Below are 17,592 nucleotides of genomic sequence, written 5' to 3'. Positions count from 1 at the left end.
TAACTAGCAGGAATGCTAATTTACTGATAACGAGAATGGTATTCCTTTGTAAACCAAATGGGGATTAATGTTCTTTCTTCTGAGTCTGTAAGCTTTTGTTGACGGGCTTTTGGGCAGATCAGCCCGAGGGGGTCGAGAGAGAGGACGCAATGCTGTAAGTTGGGCGAGGATCGGACCCCAAGCGGGGGTCCGAGGCCGGGAGGTTCTCCAAGGAGGGGGGATGAAGCTAGATGTGCTTGGTTGACCACTCGGAGGGTCCTGAGCTGCGAGTCGAGGAGTTCGGAGGGGATCGAATGGTGGCAGAAGACTTCAGAAATTGAGCTCCAACGGTTGTGCACGAAGTGGTTTGGACTTTGATAAGTTTGGCGCCTTTTCTTTATTTTTTTTTCTCTTCATATATACTGTCTCGTTATTAATCACTTAGTTATAGTAACCTTTATAAATTGTACTCATTTAATCGCATATGGTGTACTGTCTGTTTTTGGGCGAGGCGGGGACATCACACAGCATCCACACCAGCTGATTACCCAGTTTGGCGGGGCCGAAGGCTGCTCCCCCTAGACGAGAAAGAGCTGAGCGAGCCTGAGGCGACCCAGGGGGTTACATGGGTATAGATAGAGTGAATGCAAGCAGGCTTTTTCCACTGAGGTTAGGGGAGAAACAAACCAGAAGACATGAGTTAAGGGTGAAGGGGGGAAAAGTTTAAGGGGAACATTAGTGGAGGGGCTTCTTCACGCAGAGAGTGGTGGGAGTGTGGAATGAGCTGCCAGATGAAGTGGTGAATGCGGGCTCACTTTTAACATTTAAGGAAAACTTGGACAGGTACGTGGATGAGAGGGGTTTGGAGGGATATGGCTCAGGTGCAGGACAGTGGGACTGGGCAGAGAAATGGTTCGGCACAGCCAAGAAGGGCCAAAAGGCCTGTTTCTGTGCTGTAATGTTCTATGGTTCTATGTACGGATTAGGATTAATGAATTGTTAACAAGTTTCATTGACATTTGAAGCATGGCAACACTTGCAGACTGCCACCAACACAAACATATTTCATTGTATATTTTGATGTACAGTTGACAAACATACCACATGACAGAATTAGGCCATTCAGCCCATTGAGTCTGCTCCGGCTCTCCATCACTTGGACTTGGACACATGTTCTTGACCTCCACACGGATTTACTACACTCAGGCTAAAAAATATTCCTCCATAACTCTGTTCTAAAGGGTCACCACTCAATTTTGAGGCTGTGCCCTCTAGTTCTGGATAGGAAACATCTTCTCCACATCCACCCTATCCAATCCTTTCAACTTTCAGTAGGTTTCAATGAGATCTACCTCCCCCCCACACACACACATTCTCTAAATTCCAGTGAGTACAGGCCCAAAGCTGCCAAATGCTCCTCGGATGTTAACCCCTTCATTCCCAGAATCACCCTCATGAACTCTCTCCAATGATAACACATCCTTTCTAAGGTATGGGGCCCAAAACTGTTGTGAATACTCCGTGCAGCTTGATCAGTGTTTTATAAAGGCCCAGCATTATCTCCTTGCTTTTATATTCCATTTCCCTTGAAATAAATATCAACATTGCATTTACCTTCTTTACTGCAGACTTAACCTGTAAATTAATCTTCTGGGAGACTTGCATGAGGAATCCTAAGTCCCTCTGCACCTCTGATGTTTGAATCTACTCCTCCACTTAACTTTGTATCATCTGCAAACTTTGCCACAAAGCTAACAATTCCATTATCTAAATCATTGACAAACAATGTGAAAAGTAGCGGTCCCAATACTGCCTTCTGAAAATCCAAGTAAGTGACATCTACTGCCTCTCTCTGTCCACCCTGTTTGGTATTTCCTAAAAGAACTCTTAACAGATTTGTCAAGCAAAACTTCCCGTTCCAGAAACAAAGCTGATTTTGACTTATTTTGTCATTAGTCTCCAAGTACTTCGAAACCTCATCCTTAAGAGTAGATGTCAATACTTCCCCAGCCACTGAGGTCAGGCTGACTAGCCTGTAATTTCATTTATTTTGCCTTCCTCCCTTCTTAAAGAGTGGAGTGACATTTGCAATCTTCCAGCCCTCTGGGCCCATGCCAGAATCAAGTGATCCTTGAAAGATCATTATCAATGCATCTGTTATCTCTTCAGCAACCTCTCTCAGGACTCTGGGATTGAGTCCATCTGGCCCAGGTGACTTATCCACCTTAAGACCTTTGAGTTTGCTGAGCACTTTTTCCTTTATAATAGCAATGGCACTCACTCTACTCTCTGACACTCACAGACTACTAACACACTGCTAGTGTCTTCCTCAGTGGAGACTGATGCAAAGTACCCATTAAGTTCATCTGCCATTTCTTTGTCCCCCATTCTTTTCCCTTCTTATAGCTTTCTTAGTTGTCTTTTGTTGGATTTTAAAAGTTTCCCAATCATCCATCTTCCCACTCACTTTTGCCTTTCCTTGACTGTTACACATTCCTTCGCTTCCTTTATCAGCCACAGTTGCCTACCCCTGCTATATGAGAACTTCTTCCTTTGTGGGACATATCTATCCCCAGAAACTTCAGCCATCTCTGCCCTGCCGTCATCCGACGGGAGTTATGCTGTTCCCTCTCAAATTGCAGCATGAATTCAATCATATTATGATCACTGCCTCCTAAGGGTTCCTAAGATCTCGGTTATGACACAACACCCAACCTAAGATAGCTTTTCCCTAAGTAGGCTCAAGCACAAGCTGTTCTAAAAAGCCATCTCATAGGCATTCAACAAATTCCCTCTCTTGCAATCTGACACCAATCTTGTTTTCCCAATCCCCTTGCATATTGAAGTCCCCCATCACAATTGTGACATTATCCTTATTACATGCCTTTTCCAGCTCCCTTTGAAACCTCAACGCTTCATCTTGGCTACTATGTGGAACCCTATGTATAATTCCTATAATAATTTTTTTACCCTTGCAATTTCTTAACTCCACCCATAAAGATTCAACATTCTCTGACACTATGTCACCTCTTTCTAAAGATGTAATTCCATCTCTTACCAACAGAGCCACACCACCGTCTATTCCTTCCTGCCTGTCCTTTTGATACAAAGTCTATCCTTTGATGTTAAACTCCCAACTATGCCCTTTCAGCCATGACTCAGTGATGCCCACAATGTCATAACAACCAATCTCTAATTGCACCAGAACCTGGGAGACCACTAGGAGCAGAACTATTAACCTTAAATTGAATGAGAGCCATTAGAAAAAGGAGCAGAGTTAGGTATCTGGGTCCATCAAATCTGCTTCACCAGTCAATCATGGCTGATTTGTTTTTCCACCTCCTCCCCATAACCCTGCACTCCCTTACCAATCAATCCCAATGACCTGGCTTCCATAGCTATCTGTAGCAATGAATTCCATAGATTCACCACCCTCTGGTTCAAGAATGTCCTCCTCATCTCCATTCCAAAGGGACGTCCCTCTATTCTGAAGCTGTGCACTTTGGTCCTAAACTCTCCCACTGTAGGAAACATCCTCTCCACGTCCTTTCCTTCACTACCTTGGAACTTGAAGTTATAGACCTAATTCTGCTCCTGTGTCTTCTGGTCTTATGTCTATATCCTTCCCATTCTCTGCATGTTCATATACCTATCTAAGAGCCATTTCAACACCTGCAATACCCCTGGCAGCACTTTCCAAGCACCTACCTCTCTGTGTCAAAAAAAAACCTACCTCTGACATCTCCCCCAAACTTTCCGCCGCTCACCTCTTCTGGTACTGGCCATTGCTGACCTGGGAAAAAGTCCCTGGCTATCCACCTGCTATCTGCCTCTTGTACACCTCTACTAAGCAACTTCTCATCCGCCTTTGCTTCAACAAGGAAAGTCATAGCTCGCTCAACCTTTCCTTATGCTCTCTAGTCCAGTCAGCATCCTGGTAAATCTCTCTAAAGCTTCCACATTCTTCCTATAAAGAGGCAGCCGGAACTGAACACAATATTCCAAGTGTGCTCTCGCCAGGCTTTAATAGAGCTGCAACATTTACAGGCTCATGAACACAATTCCTCTTAATAACCCTGTCAATTTGCATGACAACTTTCAGGGATCTATGGACGTGGAACCCAAGATCCCTCTGTTCCTCCACCTGTGAAGAATCCTGCCATTATTTTTATTTATATTAATTATATTTGTTCTTGTGATACTTAGGGTTGGCCCGGGCGAAGTCAGTTCCGACTAAAACCTATTCAAATGAGGTGGTGACTCTCTGGTACCGGCCCCCAGATGTCTTGCTGGGATCCACCGAGTACTCAACACAGATAGATATGTGGTGAGTAGAGAATTAATACATTGGCAGTTGTGCAGCCAAATGACCATTGGCAGAGATGCTCACCAAGCCTTAATACATCAGAGCAGGTCTTTCAATACATGGTATTGTTCATGGTTACAAATTTTTCCCATTACACGGCTGGTGATGTTCACCTATACAGTATAATACTGGTTCTGACACTGTACAATACTAGGGTAAGTACCAGTGGGGACGGGTCTGTCACTGTACAACACCGAGGTATGGTACCGGTGACGTCAAGCCTGTCACTATATAACATCGGGGACAAAGAGAGGGGCATCATTCTTGGGAAACGGGGAAGGGATAGGGGAGGGAGTGGGTAACACCAGAGAGACGTTCTGTAATGATCAATAAACCAGTTGTCTGGAATCAGATGACCTTGCCTGGTGTCTCAGTACTGGGTGTGGGTGTACCACCCACCTCCGCCTCTGCCCCAGGCACCTCTTCTCTGCCACCCGTCCCACGTCACTCCCTCTGTGCTCTACCCTCACCATTCCCAACGTCCTTTCTCCAAGGTGTACAGACTCGTCCGCTACATGTTGACAAATACAGTACTGTGGAAAAGCCTTAGGCACCCTAGCTAGAGACTTTTGCATAGTACTGTATGTCAGGGATAAATAAATATGAATCAGGTTGAAGGTTGGGTGGGCGGTGTTTCTCTACATTGGTTGTGTATTTCGTGACAGAGCAGTGGGACCCACAAGTCAGCAGGAAGGGGAATGGGTTGAAGATTGGATGAGGTAATTGTGCAATTTTGCACATTTGCTTCCCTTTGAACATCACGTGTTGTGTTTGTGAGACTGACTCTGCTTGTTCCACTGTTTCAGGGGCGTGGGCTGTATATTTTACGAGATGGCCACGGGGCGCCCCCTGTTTCCTGGGTCCACTGTGGAGGAAGAATTGCATTTTATATTTAGGGTATTAGGTGAGAATCCAGCTGCTGTCCCTCGAGTAGCCTTCACCTCAACCTTACCCCCACCCCCCCCCTTTTACCGCTGCCCCTTCCATCCCTGTCACATCCCAGTGACCACCAGCTGACCCCATCTCTGTCCTCTCAGGAACACCGACTGAAGCGACGTGGCCTGGCATCCTGGCGAACGAGGACTTCAGATCGTACAACTACCCCAAGTACCGGCCGGAGCCTCTCGTCAATCACGCGCCCAGGTACGTGCCAATGCCCGAGGGGCCACCCCCCACCTCCCCACCCTCAGCTCAATTGCAAGGGTTTGGCCTTGACTGCACTACCCTGAATAAGCACCTTTCTCTCTTGCAGACTGGACCCAGAGGGGCTCGATCTCTTATCAAAACTACTGCAGGTAAGGGGGGGGGGGGACTTTAAACGGTGAATTATTGTCCTGTGGGAAAAAAACCTGGTTTTGCATGCAGTCATTTTACAACATTGATCCATCATGGTACAACGATAACAGAATGCAGAATAAAGTGTTGCCATGAGGAGGAAGATTGTGAGGTCGTACTCATCATCATTATATGCTGTGTTGTATGAAGTAGGCCATCATGGTCTTGTTCTTGGCAAATTTTTCTACAGAAGTGTTTTGCCATCACCTTCTTCTGGGCAGTGACTTTACAAGACAGGTGAACCCAGCCATTATCAATAATTCAGAGATTGTCTGCCTGGTGTCAGTGGATGCCTAAATACCTAACCAAGACTTGTGATCTGCAGACTAGCTGAGGGAAGGAGTGCCTTACACCTCTTTTGTTAGAGAGGTATCTTCCCCCCTCACCATCCTTATCGTACCAAGGAACCATTTAATAGTCTGATAACAGTAGGGTAGGTGCTGTCCTTGAGTCTGGTGGTATGTGCTTCCAGCTTTTGTATCTTCTGCCCAATGAGAGGTGAGGAAGAAGAGATGATGTCAGGGGTGGGTGGGGCCTTTGGTTATTCTGGCAGCAAGAGGTGTAGACAAAATTTATGGAGGGGAGACTGGTGTCCATGATATGCTAAGCTGTCTCCGCAGCTCTCTGCAGATTCTGGCAGTCATGGGCAGAGCAGTTGCTGTACTGAGCTGGGACACTTCTGGATGGGATGCATACTGTGGCGCATTGATAAAAATTGATGAGGCTCAGTGGGGCTATGCCGAATTCCTTTAGCCCCTGAGGAAGTAAAGGTCTTGGCGAGACTTTTTGGCCATGAGATCAACATGGCTGGCTATTGGTGATGTTCGTACCTAGGAACCTGAAGCTCTCATGTAACAGCACACCTGTGATGCCACTTTCATGGTTCAGGGAATGTGGTGGTCCCTGGGTGTGGGGACGAGTCCGCTGTGATGTTGCCCCTTCAGCTAGTGAGTAATCACCATGGGACAGGTCGCTGCTCATTGAGTCTGACCATGCGGCAGACTTCAAGCGCCCCTCTCCATGTTGAAGGTACCAGGGACGGGCATGTTCTCATCTATTAGACAGGCTGTGGCCAGCAGCTCTCTGAGTCATCTCTTGTGGTCCCGTGATGCGTCCAGTAAAATTTGCTGAGGGTCAAAGGGGGCAGGCCAAGTGTCTTTAGCCTCCTACGCTATCTCTTCTCCGGATGGACCTGGGGCAGTTGCCCTGGAAACGTGTTGAGGGAATTCAGATCTTGCCATACTTGGATTGAGGATCTGGTGACAAGTGCTGAGCAGACCATTGCACTCAGAATCCAGCTCAAGTGATCTGGGTGGTTAAATTGTCCCACACCACCAGGTTCAGGAACAGTTACTACTCTGCAACCATCCAACTCCATCAGCATGGACAGCTTCACTCACCTCAACTCTGAACTGACGCCACAACCTTACACTCACTTTTGAGGATTCTAAAACCTTAAGTTCTTAGCATTAATTATTTTATTTGTATATAATAATTACTTGTTTCTTGTTGTATTCACATAGTTTGTCTGCTTTTACACATTGGTTATTTGTCAGTCTTTGTGTGTAGTTTTTCATTCATTCTACGGTGTTTCTTGTTCTACTGTGAACGCCTGCAAGAAAAAGAATGTATGACATATATGTACTTTGATAATAAATTTACTTCAATCTTAAACAGGGTGGTGAGTGGGATTTTACCAAAAACACAGCCTACTAGATGATGAGTGATTCCAGACCCACTCACCTGTTTAAGGACGATTGTCAGGGACACCCTGGGGTACCCTCGTCTGACAGATGGGTGAATCAGAACACCGGGGAAGCCTGTTGTTTAAATTATCGCTATACTCTAGATTTAAAGTTACTACATACATCCAAACATATAGTGAAATGATAACAACCGCAGGATGTAGTGGCCACGTTCCGGCTGCAACAAAACATGTTCACAATGCTCGTCAGAACAACACAGAACACAGTAAACAACAAAACAACAACAGCAAAACAAACCCCATTCGTACCTCCCACACACACTCCAGACAGGCCGACGGGTCTCCAGTCTCCAACAACAGAATGAAACCAGCTACTCTCCTCCCTTACACATACACACACAGGGTGGGAGGGGGGTGTGTGTGTGTCTTTTTTTATTTTATATATACTGTGGCATGCAAAAGTTTGGGCACCCCAAGAGATTTGAGCTCTCAGGTAACTTTTAACAAGGTCTCAGACCTTAATTAGCTTGTTAGGGCTATGGCTTGTTCACAGTCATTGTTAGGAAAGGGCAGGTGATGCAAATTTTAAAGCTTTTTAAATACCCTGACTCCCCAAACCTTGTCCCAACAATCAGCAGCCATGGGCTCCTCTAAGCAGCTGCCTAGCACTCTGAAAATTAAAATAAATGAAGCTCACAAAGCAGGAGAAGGCTGTAAGAAGATAGCAAAGCGTTTTCAGGTAGCCATTTCCTCAGTTCGTAATGTAATTAAGAAATTGCAGTTAACAGGAACGGTGGAGGTCAAGTTGAGGTCTGGAAGACCAAGAAAACTTTCCAAGAGAACTGCTCCTAGGATTGCTGGAAAGGCAAATCAAAACCCCCGTTTGACTGCAAAAGACCTTCAGGAAGATTTAGCAGACTCTGGAGTGGTGGTGCACTGTTCTACTGTGCAGCGACACCTGCACAAATGTGACCTTCATAGAAGAGTCATCAGAAGAAAACCTTTCCTGAGTCTACACCACAAAATTCAACATCAGAAGTTTGCAAAGGAACAAGCCTGATGCATTTTGGCAACAAGTCCTGTGGACTGATGAAGGTAGAATAGAACTTCTTGGCTGCAATGAGGTAAGTTTGGAGAAAAAAGAGTGCAGAATTTCATGAAAAAAACACCTCTCCAACTGTTAAGCACGAGGATGGATCGATCATGCTCTGTTGCAGCCAGTGGCACGGGGATTGGTAGAGGGAAGAACTAATTCAATTAAACACCAGCAAATTCTGGAAGTAAACATCACCGTCTGTAAAAAAGCTGAAGATGAAAAGAGGATGGCTTCTACAACAAGATAATGATCCTAAACACTCCTCAAAATCCACAATGGGCTACCTCAAGAGGCGCAAGCCGAAGGTTTTGCCACGGCCCTCACAGTCCCCCAACCTAAACATCATTGAAAATCTGTGGATAGACCTCAAAAGAGCAGCGCATGCAAGACGGCCCAAGAATCTCACAGAACCAGAAGCCTTTTGCAAGGAAGAATGAGCGAAAATCCCCCAAACAAGAACTGAAAGACTCTTCACTGGCTACAGAAAGCACTTACAAGCTGTGATACTTGCCAAAGGGGATGTTACTAAGTACTGACCATGCAGGGTGCCCAAACTTTTGCTTCGGGCCCTGTTCTTTTTTTGCTTTTTTGAAACTGTAAAAGATGGAAATAAAAAAAAAAGTAATCTTGCTTATAATATTAAGGAAGTGTGTCATCTTGAACTTTATGCCTTTTGGAAATCAGGTCATCTTTTACTCGCTTAGCTATTCACAGTAACAGAGATCTTGACCAAAGGTGCCCAAACTTTTGCATGCCATTGTAGACACACACACACGCTCACTCACACCCACACACTCACACTCTCAAAAGGAACTGCTTATATCCTATATCGTTTAGGAAACACTGCAGGGAGCACAGCTAGTGTGAGCTCATCGAAAGCCCTTGATAACTGAGCCATGATTTTCTCTCCCAGTTTGAAGGGAAGAAGAGGATTTCAGCGCAGCAGGCCATGAAACATCCACATTTCCACAGCCTGGGCGAGCGGGTCCACAAGTTACCTGATAGTGAGTGCTTCCTGTATTACTGATCCTCTGTCCCTGAATTGTGCTGTTTTCCTTACCCTGTCTCTTTCTTCCAAACTTTCTTGTAATGTCTTGGTGTTTCCAGGGAAATTTGCGCGTCACAGTACAGCTGTCCCTCCTTATCCACGAGTTCCGCATGCTCAAATTCAATCAACCGCAAATCGCGAAAACCCAGAAGTGCTCTTCCAGCACTTGTTTGAGCATGTACAGACTTTTTTCCCTTGTCATTATTCCCTAAACAATGCAGTATAACTATTTTACTAGCATTTACGTTGTATTAGGTATTATAAGTAATCTAGGGATGATTTAAAGTATATGGGAGGATGTGCGTGGGTTATTGTGGATCAGGATTTTAAAAAATCGGAAGTTCTATGCATATAAAACACTTAAGAACGTATGTTTCAGCGCCGGGCTTGGGAACAGAAGTTCCCGAGTTCAATCGAGTGACAGTCCACTCCCGAGTGGAGGGTCAAAAACCCAAAACCCCAAAACCCAGTAATTAAACCACTGCATTGCTTAGTAATAATTGTAGCTTTCATCGGGGCAGGGCCTTTCTCACTTATCCTTTAAAATTATTCCCATTGTTGCCTAACAATTTTCCAATGACTGATGGCGTTTCACCTCTTTTCGATTGCTTTATTATTTCCACTTTATTTTCAATCGTGATTGTGATTATTTTCTTGAACAGAAACTGCGGATTCAGATCTCTGCCACTGGGTCCTAATGTCCACCGCAATGAGACAGGTTAAATAAGATCTCAGGTTCCGCTGGGTCCCAAGGTCCATAGCATTGAGACAGGTTGAATAAGACACTTGAGCATCCGCAAATTTTGGTATCCGCAAGGGGTCCTGGAACTAATCCCTCGTGGATAAGGAGGGCCGACTATAGTGTGGCTGTTAGTGTTTCAAAAGTTTCAAAGGTACATTTAATGTCAGAAATGTTTACAATATACATCCTGAAATGCTTTTACTTCGCAACTATCCACAAGAACAAACGAGTGCTCCAAAGAATGGACAGTTAAATGTTAGACAACCCCCCCCCAGCGCCCTTCCCTTCCGCACTTAAGTAGCACTAGGCGACAATCCCCCATCCCCCCACCAAGCACTCAAACGTGAGCAACGCAAAGACACGACTTGCAGTTACTCCAAGGTCTTCACGTTTCACCCTGCTCTCTCTCTCCCCCAATTAGGGAGAAAGTGGGGAGACATAACGAATAACTTGCTGGTTTACGTTGTTAAAAGTCCATTATGTCGGATCTGGGCACACAGACGTAGATATTCCAACAACCCCAAAGACACCAACAACCTGCTGTGACACCGACCTTCGATCCCCCTGTCTCCAGAGCCCCGAACTCCCAATCCTCCAAAGCTGAGCTGATGGCGTGCCGAACAACGGTCAGTTATGAAACCTCGAGAGCGGGTCCCAATCCTCCAAAGCTGAGCTGGATCGAGCCCTTGGCGTGCTGAACAACGGTCAGTTATGAAACCCCGAGAGCGGGTCCCAATCCTCCAAAGCTGAGCTGGATCGAGCCCCTGGCGTGCCGAACAACAGTCACTTATGAAACCCCGAGAGCGGGTCCCAATCCTCCAAAGCTGAGCTGGATCGAGCCCTTGGCGTGCTGAACAACGGTCAGTTATGAAACCCCGAGAGCGGGTCCCAATCCTCCAAAGCTGAGCTGGATCGAGCCCTTGGCGTGCCGAACAACGGTCAGTTATGACACCCCGAGAGCAGGTCCCAGTCCTTCAAAGATGAGCTGGATCGAGCCCTTGGCGTGCCGAACAACGGTCAGTTATGAAACCCCGAGAGCAGGTCCCAATACTCCAAAGCTGAGCTGGATCGAGCCCTTGGCGTGCCGAACAACGGTCAGTTATGAAACCCCGAGAGCGGGTCCCAATCCTCCAAAGCTGAGCTGGATCGAGCCCTTGGCGTGCCGAACAACGGTCAGTTATGAAACCCCGAGAGCGGGTCCCAATCCTCCAAAGCTGAGCTGGATCGAGCTCTTGGCGTGCCGAACAACGGTCAGTTATGAAACCCCGAGAGCAGGTCCCAATCCTCCAAAGCTGAGCTGGATCGAGCCCTTGGCGTGCCGAACAACGGTCAGTTATGAAACCCTGAGAGCAGGTCCCAGGCCTCCAAAGCTGAGCTGGATCGAGCCCTTGGCGTGCCGAACAACGGTCAGTTATGAAACCCCGAGAATGGGTCCCAATACTCCAAAGCTGAGCTGGATCGAGCCCTTGGCGTGCTGAACAACGGTCAGTTATGAAACCCCGAGAGCAGGTCCCAATCCTCCAAAGCTGAGCTGGATCGAGCCCTTGGCGTGCTGAACAACGGTCAGTTATGAAACCCCGAGAGCGGGTCCCAGGCCTCCAAAGCTGAGCTGGATCGAGCCCTTGGCGTGCCGAACAACGGTCAGTTATGAAACCCCGAGAGCGGGTCCCAGGCCTCCAAAGCTGAGCTGGATCGAGCCCTTGGCGTGCCGAACAACGGTCAGTTATGACACCCCGAGAGCGGGTCCCAATTCTTCAAAGATGAGCTGGATCGAGCCCTTGGCGTGCTGAACAACGGTCAGTTATGAAACCCCGAGAGCGGGTCCCAATCCTCCAAAGCTGAGCTGGATCGAGCCCTTGGCGTGCCGAACAACGGTCAGTTATGAAACCCCGAGAGCGGGTCCCAATCCTCCAAAGCTGAGCTGGATCGAGCTCTTGGCGTGCCGAACAACGGTCAGTTATGAAACCCCGAGAGCAGGTCCCAATCCTCCAAAGCTGAGCTGGATCGAGCCCTTGGCGTGCCGAACAACGGTCAGTTATGAAACCCTGAGAGCGGGTCCCAGGCCTCCAAAGATGAGCTGGATCGAGCCCTTGGCGTGCCGAACAACGGTCAGTTATGAAACCCCGAGAATGGGTCCCAATACTCCAAAGTTGAGCTGGATCGAGCCCTTGGCGTGCTGAACAACGGTCAGTTATGAAACCCCGAGAGCAGGTCCCAATCCTCCAAAGCTGAGCTGGATCGAGCCCTTGGCGTGCCGAACAACGGTCAGTTATGAAACCCCGAGAGCAGGTCCCAATCCTCCAAAGCTGAGCTGGATCGAGCCCTTGGCGTGCTGAACAACGGTCAGTTATGAAACCCCGAGAGCGGGTCCCAATCCTCCAAAGCTGAGCTGGATCGAGCCCTTGGCGTGCTGAACAACGGTCACTTATGAAACCCCGAGAGCGGGTCCCAATCCTCCAAAGCTGAGCTGGATCGAGCCCTTGGCGTGCCGAACAACGGTCAGTTATGACACCCCGAGAGCAGGTCCCAGTCCTTCAAAGATGAGCTGGATCGAGCCCTTGGCGTGCCGAACAACGGTCAGTTATGAAACCCCGAGAGCAGGTCCCAATACTCCAAAGCTGAGCTGGATCGAGCCCTTGGCGTGCCGAACAACGGTCAGTTATGAAACCCCGAGAGCGGGTCCCAATCCTCCAAAGCTGAGCTGGATCGAGCCCTTGGCGTGCCGAACAACGGTCAGTTATGAAACCCCGAGAGCAGGTCCCAATCCTCCAAAGCTGAGCTGGATCGAGCTCTTGGCGTGCCGAACAACGGTCAGTTATGAAACCCCGAGAGCAGGTCCCAATCCTCCAAAGCTGAGCTGGATCGAGCCCTTGGCGTGCCGAACAACGGTCAGTTATGAAACCCTGAGAGCAGGTCCCAGGCCTCCAAAGATGAGCTGGATCGAGCCCTTGGCGTGCCGAACAACGGTCAGTTATGAAACCCCGAGAATGGGTCCCAATACTCCAAAGCTGAGCTGGATCGAGCCCTTGGCGTGCCGAACAACGGTCAGTTATGAAACCCCGAGAGCGGGTCCCAGGCCTCCAAAGCTGAGCTGGATCGAGCCCTTGGCGTGCCGAACAACGGTCAGTTATGAAACCCCGAGAGAGGGTCCCAGGCCTCCAAAGCTGAGCTGGATCGAGCCCTTGGCGTGCCGAACAACGGTCAGTTATGAAACCCCGAGAGAGGGTCCCAGGCCTCCAAAGCTGAGCTGGATCGAGCCCTTGGCGTGCCGAACAACGGTCAGTTATGACACCCCGAGAGCGGGTCCCAATTCTTCAAAGATGAGCTGGATCGAGCCCTTGGCGTGCTGAACAACGGTCAGTTATGACACCCCGAGAACAGGTACCAATCCTCCAAAGCTGAACTGGATCGAGCCCTTGGCGTGCCGAACAACGGTCAGTTATGAAACCCCGAGAGCGGGTCCCAATCCTCCAAAGCTGAGCTGGATCGAGCCCTTGGCGTGCCGAACAACGGTCAGTTATGAAACCCCGAGAGCGGGTCCCAATCCTCCAAAGCTGAGCTGGATCGAGCTCTTGGCGTGCCGAACAACGGTCAGTTATGAAACCCCGAGAGCAGGTCCCAATCCTCCAAAGCTGAGCTGGATCGAGCCCTTGGCGTGCCGAACAACGGTCAGTTATGAAACCCTGAGAGCGGGTCCCAGGCCTCCAAAGATGAGCTGGATCGAGCCCTTGGCGTGCCGAACAACGGTCAGTTATGAAACCCCGAGAATGGGTCCCAATACTCCAAAGCTGAGCTGGATCGAGCCCTTGGCGTGCCGAACAACGGTCAGTTATGAAACCCCGAGAGCAGGTCCCAATACTCCAAAGCTGAGCTGGATCGAGCCCTTGGCGTGCCGAACAGCGGTCAGTTATGAAACCCCGAGAGCGGGTCCCAATCCTCCAAAGCTGAGCTGGATCGAGCCCTTGGCGTGCCGAACAACGGTCAGTTATGAAACCCCGAGAGCAGGTCCCAATCCTCCAAAGCTGAGCTGGATCGAGCTCTTGGCGTGCCGAACAACGGTCAGTTATGAAACCCCGAGAGCAGGTCCCAATCCTCCAAAGCTGAGCTGGATCGAGCCCTTGGCGTGCCGAACAACGGTCAGTTATGAAACCCTGAGAGCAGGTCCCAGGCCTCCAAAGATGAGCTGGATCGAGCCCTTGGCGTGCCGAACAACGGTCAGTTATGAAACCCCGAGAATGGGTCCCAATACTCCAAAGCTGAGCTGGATCGAGCCCTTGGCGTGCCGAACAACGGTCAGTTATGAAACCCCGAGAGCGGGTCCCAGGCCTCCAAAGCTGAGCTGGATCGAGCCCTTGGCGTGCCGAACAACGGTCAGTTATGAAACCCCGAGAGAGGGTCCCAGGCCTCCAAAGCTGAGCTGGATCGAGCCCTTGGCGTGCCGAACAACGGTCAGTTATGAAACCCCGAGAGAGGGTCCCAGGCCTCCAAAGCTGAGCTGGATCGAGCCCTTGGCGTGCCGAACAACGGTCAGTTATGACACCCCGAGAGCGGGTCCCAATTCTTCAAAGATGAGCTGGATCGAGCCCTTGGCGTGCTGAACAACGGTCAGTTATGACACCCCGAGAGCAGGTACCAATCCTCCAAAGCTGAACTGGATCGAGCCCTTGGCGTGCCGAACAACGGTCAGTTATGAAACCCCGAGAGCGGGTCCCAATCCTCCAAAGCTGAGCTGGATCGAGCCCTTGGCGTGCCGAACAACGGTCAGTTATGAAACCCCGAGAGCGGGTCCCAATCCTCCAAAGCTGAGCTGGATCGAGCTCTTGGCGTGCCGAACAACGGTCAGTTATGAAACCCCGAGAGCAGGTCCCAATCCTCCAAAGCTGAGCTGGATCGAGCCCTTGGCGTGCCGAACAACGGTCAGTTATGAAACCCTGAGAGCGGGTCCCAGGCCTCCAAAGATGAGCTGGATCGAGCCCTTGGCGTGCCGAACAACGGTCAGTTATGAAACCCCGAGAATGGGTCCCAATACTCCAAAGCTGAGCTGGATCGAGCCCTTGGCGTGCTGAACAACGGTCAGTTATGAAACCCCGAGAGCAGGTCCCAATCCTCCAAAGCTGAGCTGGATCGAGCCCTTGGCGTGCCGAACAACGGTCAGTTATGAAACCCCGAGAGCGGGTCCCAATCCTCCAAAGCTGAGCTGGATCGAGCTCTTGGCGTGCCGAACAACGGTCAGTTATGAAACCCCGAGAGCAGGTCCCAATCCTCCAAAGCTGAGCTGGATCGAGCCCTTGGCGTGCCGAACAACGGTCAGTTATGAAACCCTGAGAGCGGGTCCCAGGCCTCCAAAGATGAGCTGGATCGAGCCCTTGGCGTGCCGAACAACGGTCAGTTATGAAACCCCGAGAGCGGGTCCCAATCCTCCAAAGCTGAGCTGGATCGAGCTCTTGGCGTGCCGAACAACGGTCAGTTATGAAACCCCGAGAGCAGGTCCCAATCCTCCAAAGCTGAGCTGGATCGAGCCCTTGGCGTGCCGAACAACGGTCAGTTATGAAACCCTGAGAGCGGGTCCCAGGCCTCCAAAGATGAGCTGGATCGAGCCCTTGGCGTGCCGAACAACGGTCAGTTATGAAACCCCGAGAATGGGTCCCAATACTCCAAAGCTGAGCTGGATCGAGCCCTTGGCGTGCTGAACAACGGTCAGTTATGAAACCCCGAGAGCAGGTCCCAATCCTCCAAAGCTGAGCTGGATCGAGCCCTTGGCGTGCCGAACAACGGTCAGTTATGAAACCCTGAGAGCGGGTCCCAATCCTCCAAAGCTGAGCTGGATCAAGCCCCTGGCGTGCCGAACAACAGTCACTTATGAAACCCCGAGAGTGGGTCCCAATCCTCCAAAGCTGAGCTGGATCGAGCCCTTGGCGTGCTGAACAACGGTCAGTTATCAAATCCCGAGAGCGGTTCCCAATCCTTCAAAGCTAAGCTGGATCGAGCCCTTGGTGTGCCGAACAACGGTCAGTTATGAAACCCCGAGAGAGGGTCCCAATCCTCCAAAGCTGAGCTGGTTCGAGCCCTTGGCGTGCCGAACAACGGTCAGTTATGAAACCCCGAGAGAGGGTCCCAATCCTCCAAAGCTGAGCTGGTTCGAGCCCTTTGCGTGCCGAACAACGGTCAGTTATGAAACCCCGAGAGCAGGTCCCAATCCTCCAAAGCTGAGCTGGATCGAGCCCTTGGCATGCCGAACAACGGTCACTTATGAAACCCCGAGAGCGGGTCCCAATCCTCCAAAGCTGAGCTGGTTCGAGCCCTTGGCGTGCCGAACAACGGTCAGTTATGAAACCCCGAGAGCAGGTCCCAATCCTCCAAAGCTGAGCTGGATCGAGCCCTTGGCGTGCCGAACAACGGTCAGTTATGAAACCCTGAGAGCGGGTCCCAATCCTCCAAAGCTGAGCTGGATCGAGCCCTTGGCGTGCCGAACAACGGTCAGTTATGAAACCCCGAGAGCAGGTCCCAATCCTCCAAAGCTGAGCTGGATCGAGCCCTTGGCGTGCCGAACAACAGTCAGTTATGAAACCCTGAGAGCGGGTCCCAGGCCTCCAAAGCTGAGCTGGATCGAGCCCTTGGCGTGCCGAACAACGGTCAGTTATGAAACCCCGAGAGCGGGTCCCAGGCCTCCAAAGCTGAGCTGGATCGAGCCCTTGGCGTGCCCAACGATGGTCAGTTATGACACCCCGAGAGCAGGTCCCAATCCTTCAAAGATGAGCTGGATCGAGCCCTTGGCGTGCCGAACAACGGTCAGTTATGAAACCCCGAGAGTGGGTCCCAATACTCCAAAGCTGAGCTGGATCGAGCCCTTGGCGTGCCGAACAACGGTCAGTTATGACACCCCGAGAGCGGGTCCCAATTCTTCAAAGATGAGCTGGATCGAGCCCTTGGCATGCTGAACAACGGTCAGTTATGCAACCCCGAGAGCGGGTCCCAATCCTCCAAAGCTGAGCTGGATCGAGCCCTTGGCGTGCCGAACAACAGTCACTTATGAAACTCCGAGAGCGGGTCCCAATCCTCCAAAGCTGAGCTGGATCGAGCCCTTGGCGTACCGAACAACAGTCAGTTATGAAACCCCGAGAGAGGGTCCCAGGCCTCCAAAGCTGAGCTGGATCGAGCCCTTGGCGTGCCAAACAACAGTCACTTATGAAATCCCGAGAGCAGGTCCCAATCCTCCAAAGCTGAGCTGGATCGAGCCCTTGGCGTGCCGAACAACGGTCAGTTATGAAACCCCGAGAGCGGGTCCCAGGCCTCCAAAGCTGAGCTGGATCGAGCCCTTGGC

The 17,592-nt window shown here is 50.1% G+C and overlaps 1 protein-coding gene across 8 annotated transcripts in view; it reads left to right on the top strand.

Annotated features, from left to right (window-relative positions):
* LOC132385542 (cyclin-dependent kinase 16-like) overlaps positions 1-17,592 on the top strand; it is a 141,152-nt gene that overhangs the window by 114,317 nt on the left and 9,243 nt on the right. For all 8 annotated transcript variants that reach the window (XM_059957683.1, XM_059957682.1, XM_059957690.1 and 5 more), the window contains 5 exons: positions 4,186-4,306; positions 5,152-5,249; positions 5,383-5,488; positions 5,598-5,640; positions 9,395-9,485. In XM_059957683.1, the coding sequence (XP_059813666.1) occupies positions 4,186-4,306; positions 5,152-5,249; positions 5,383-5,488; positions 5,598-5,640; positions 9,395-9,485 (459 nt within the window). The remainder of the gene's footprint in view (positions 1-4,185; positions 4,307-5,151; positions 5,250-5,382; positions 5,489-5,597; positions 5,641-9,394; positions 9,486-17,592) is intronic.

The sequence above is a fragment of the Hypanus sabinus genome (assembly GCF_030144855.1).
Source record: "Hypanus sabinus isolate sHypSab1 chromosome 24 unlocalized genomic scaffold, sHypSab1.hap1 SUPER_24_unloc_8, whole genome shotgun sequence".
Taxonomy (NCBI): domain Eukaryota; kingdom Metazoa; phylum Chordata; class Chondrichthyes; order Myliobatiformes; family Dasyatidae; genus Hypanus; species Hypanus sabinus.
The sequence above is the reverse complement of the archived record's forward strand: the minus strand, read 5'-3'. Positions and strand labels throughout refer to the sequence as shown.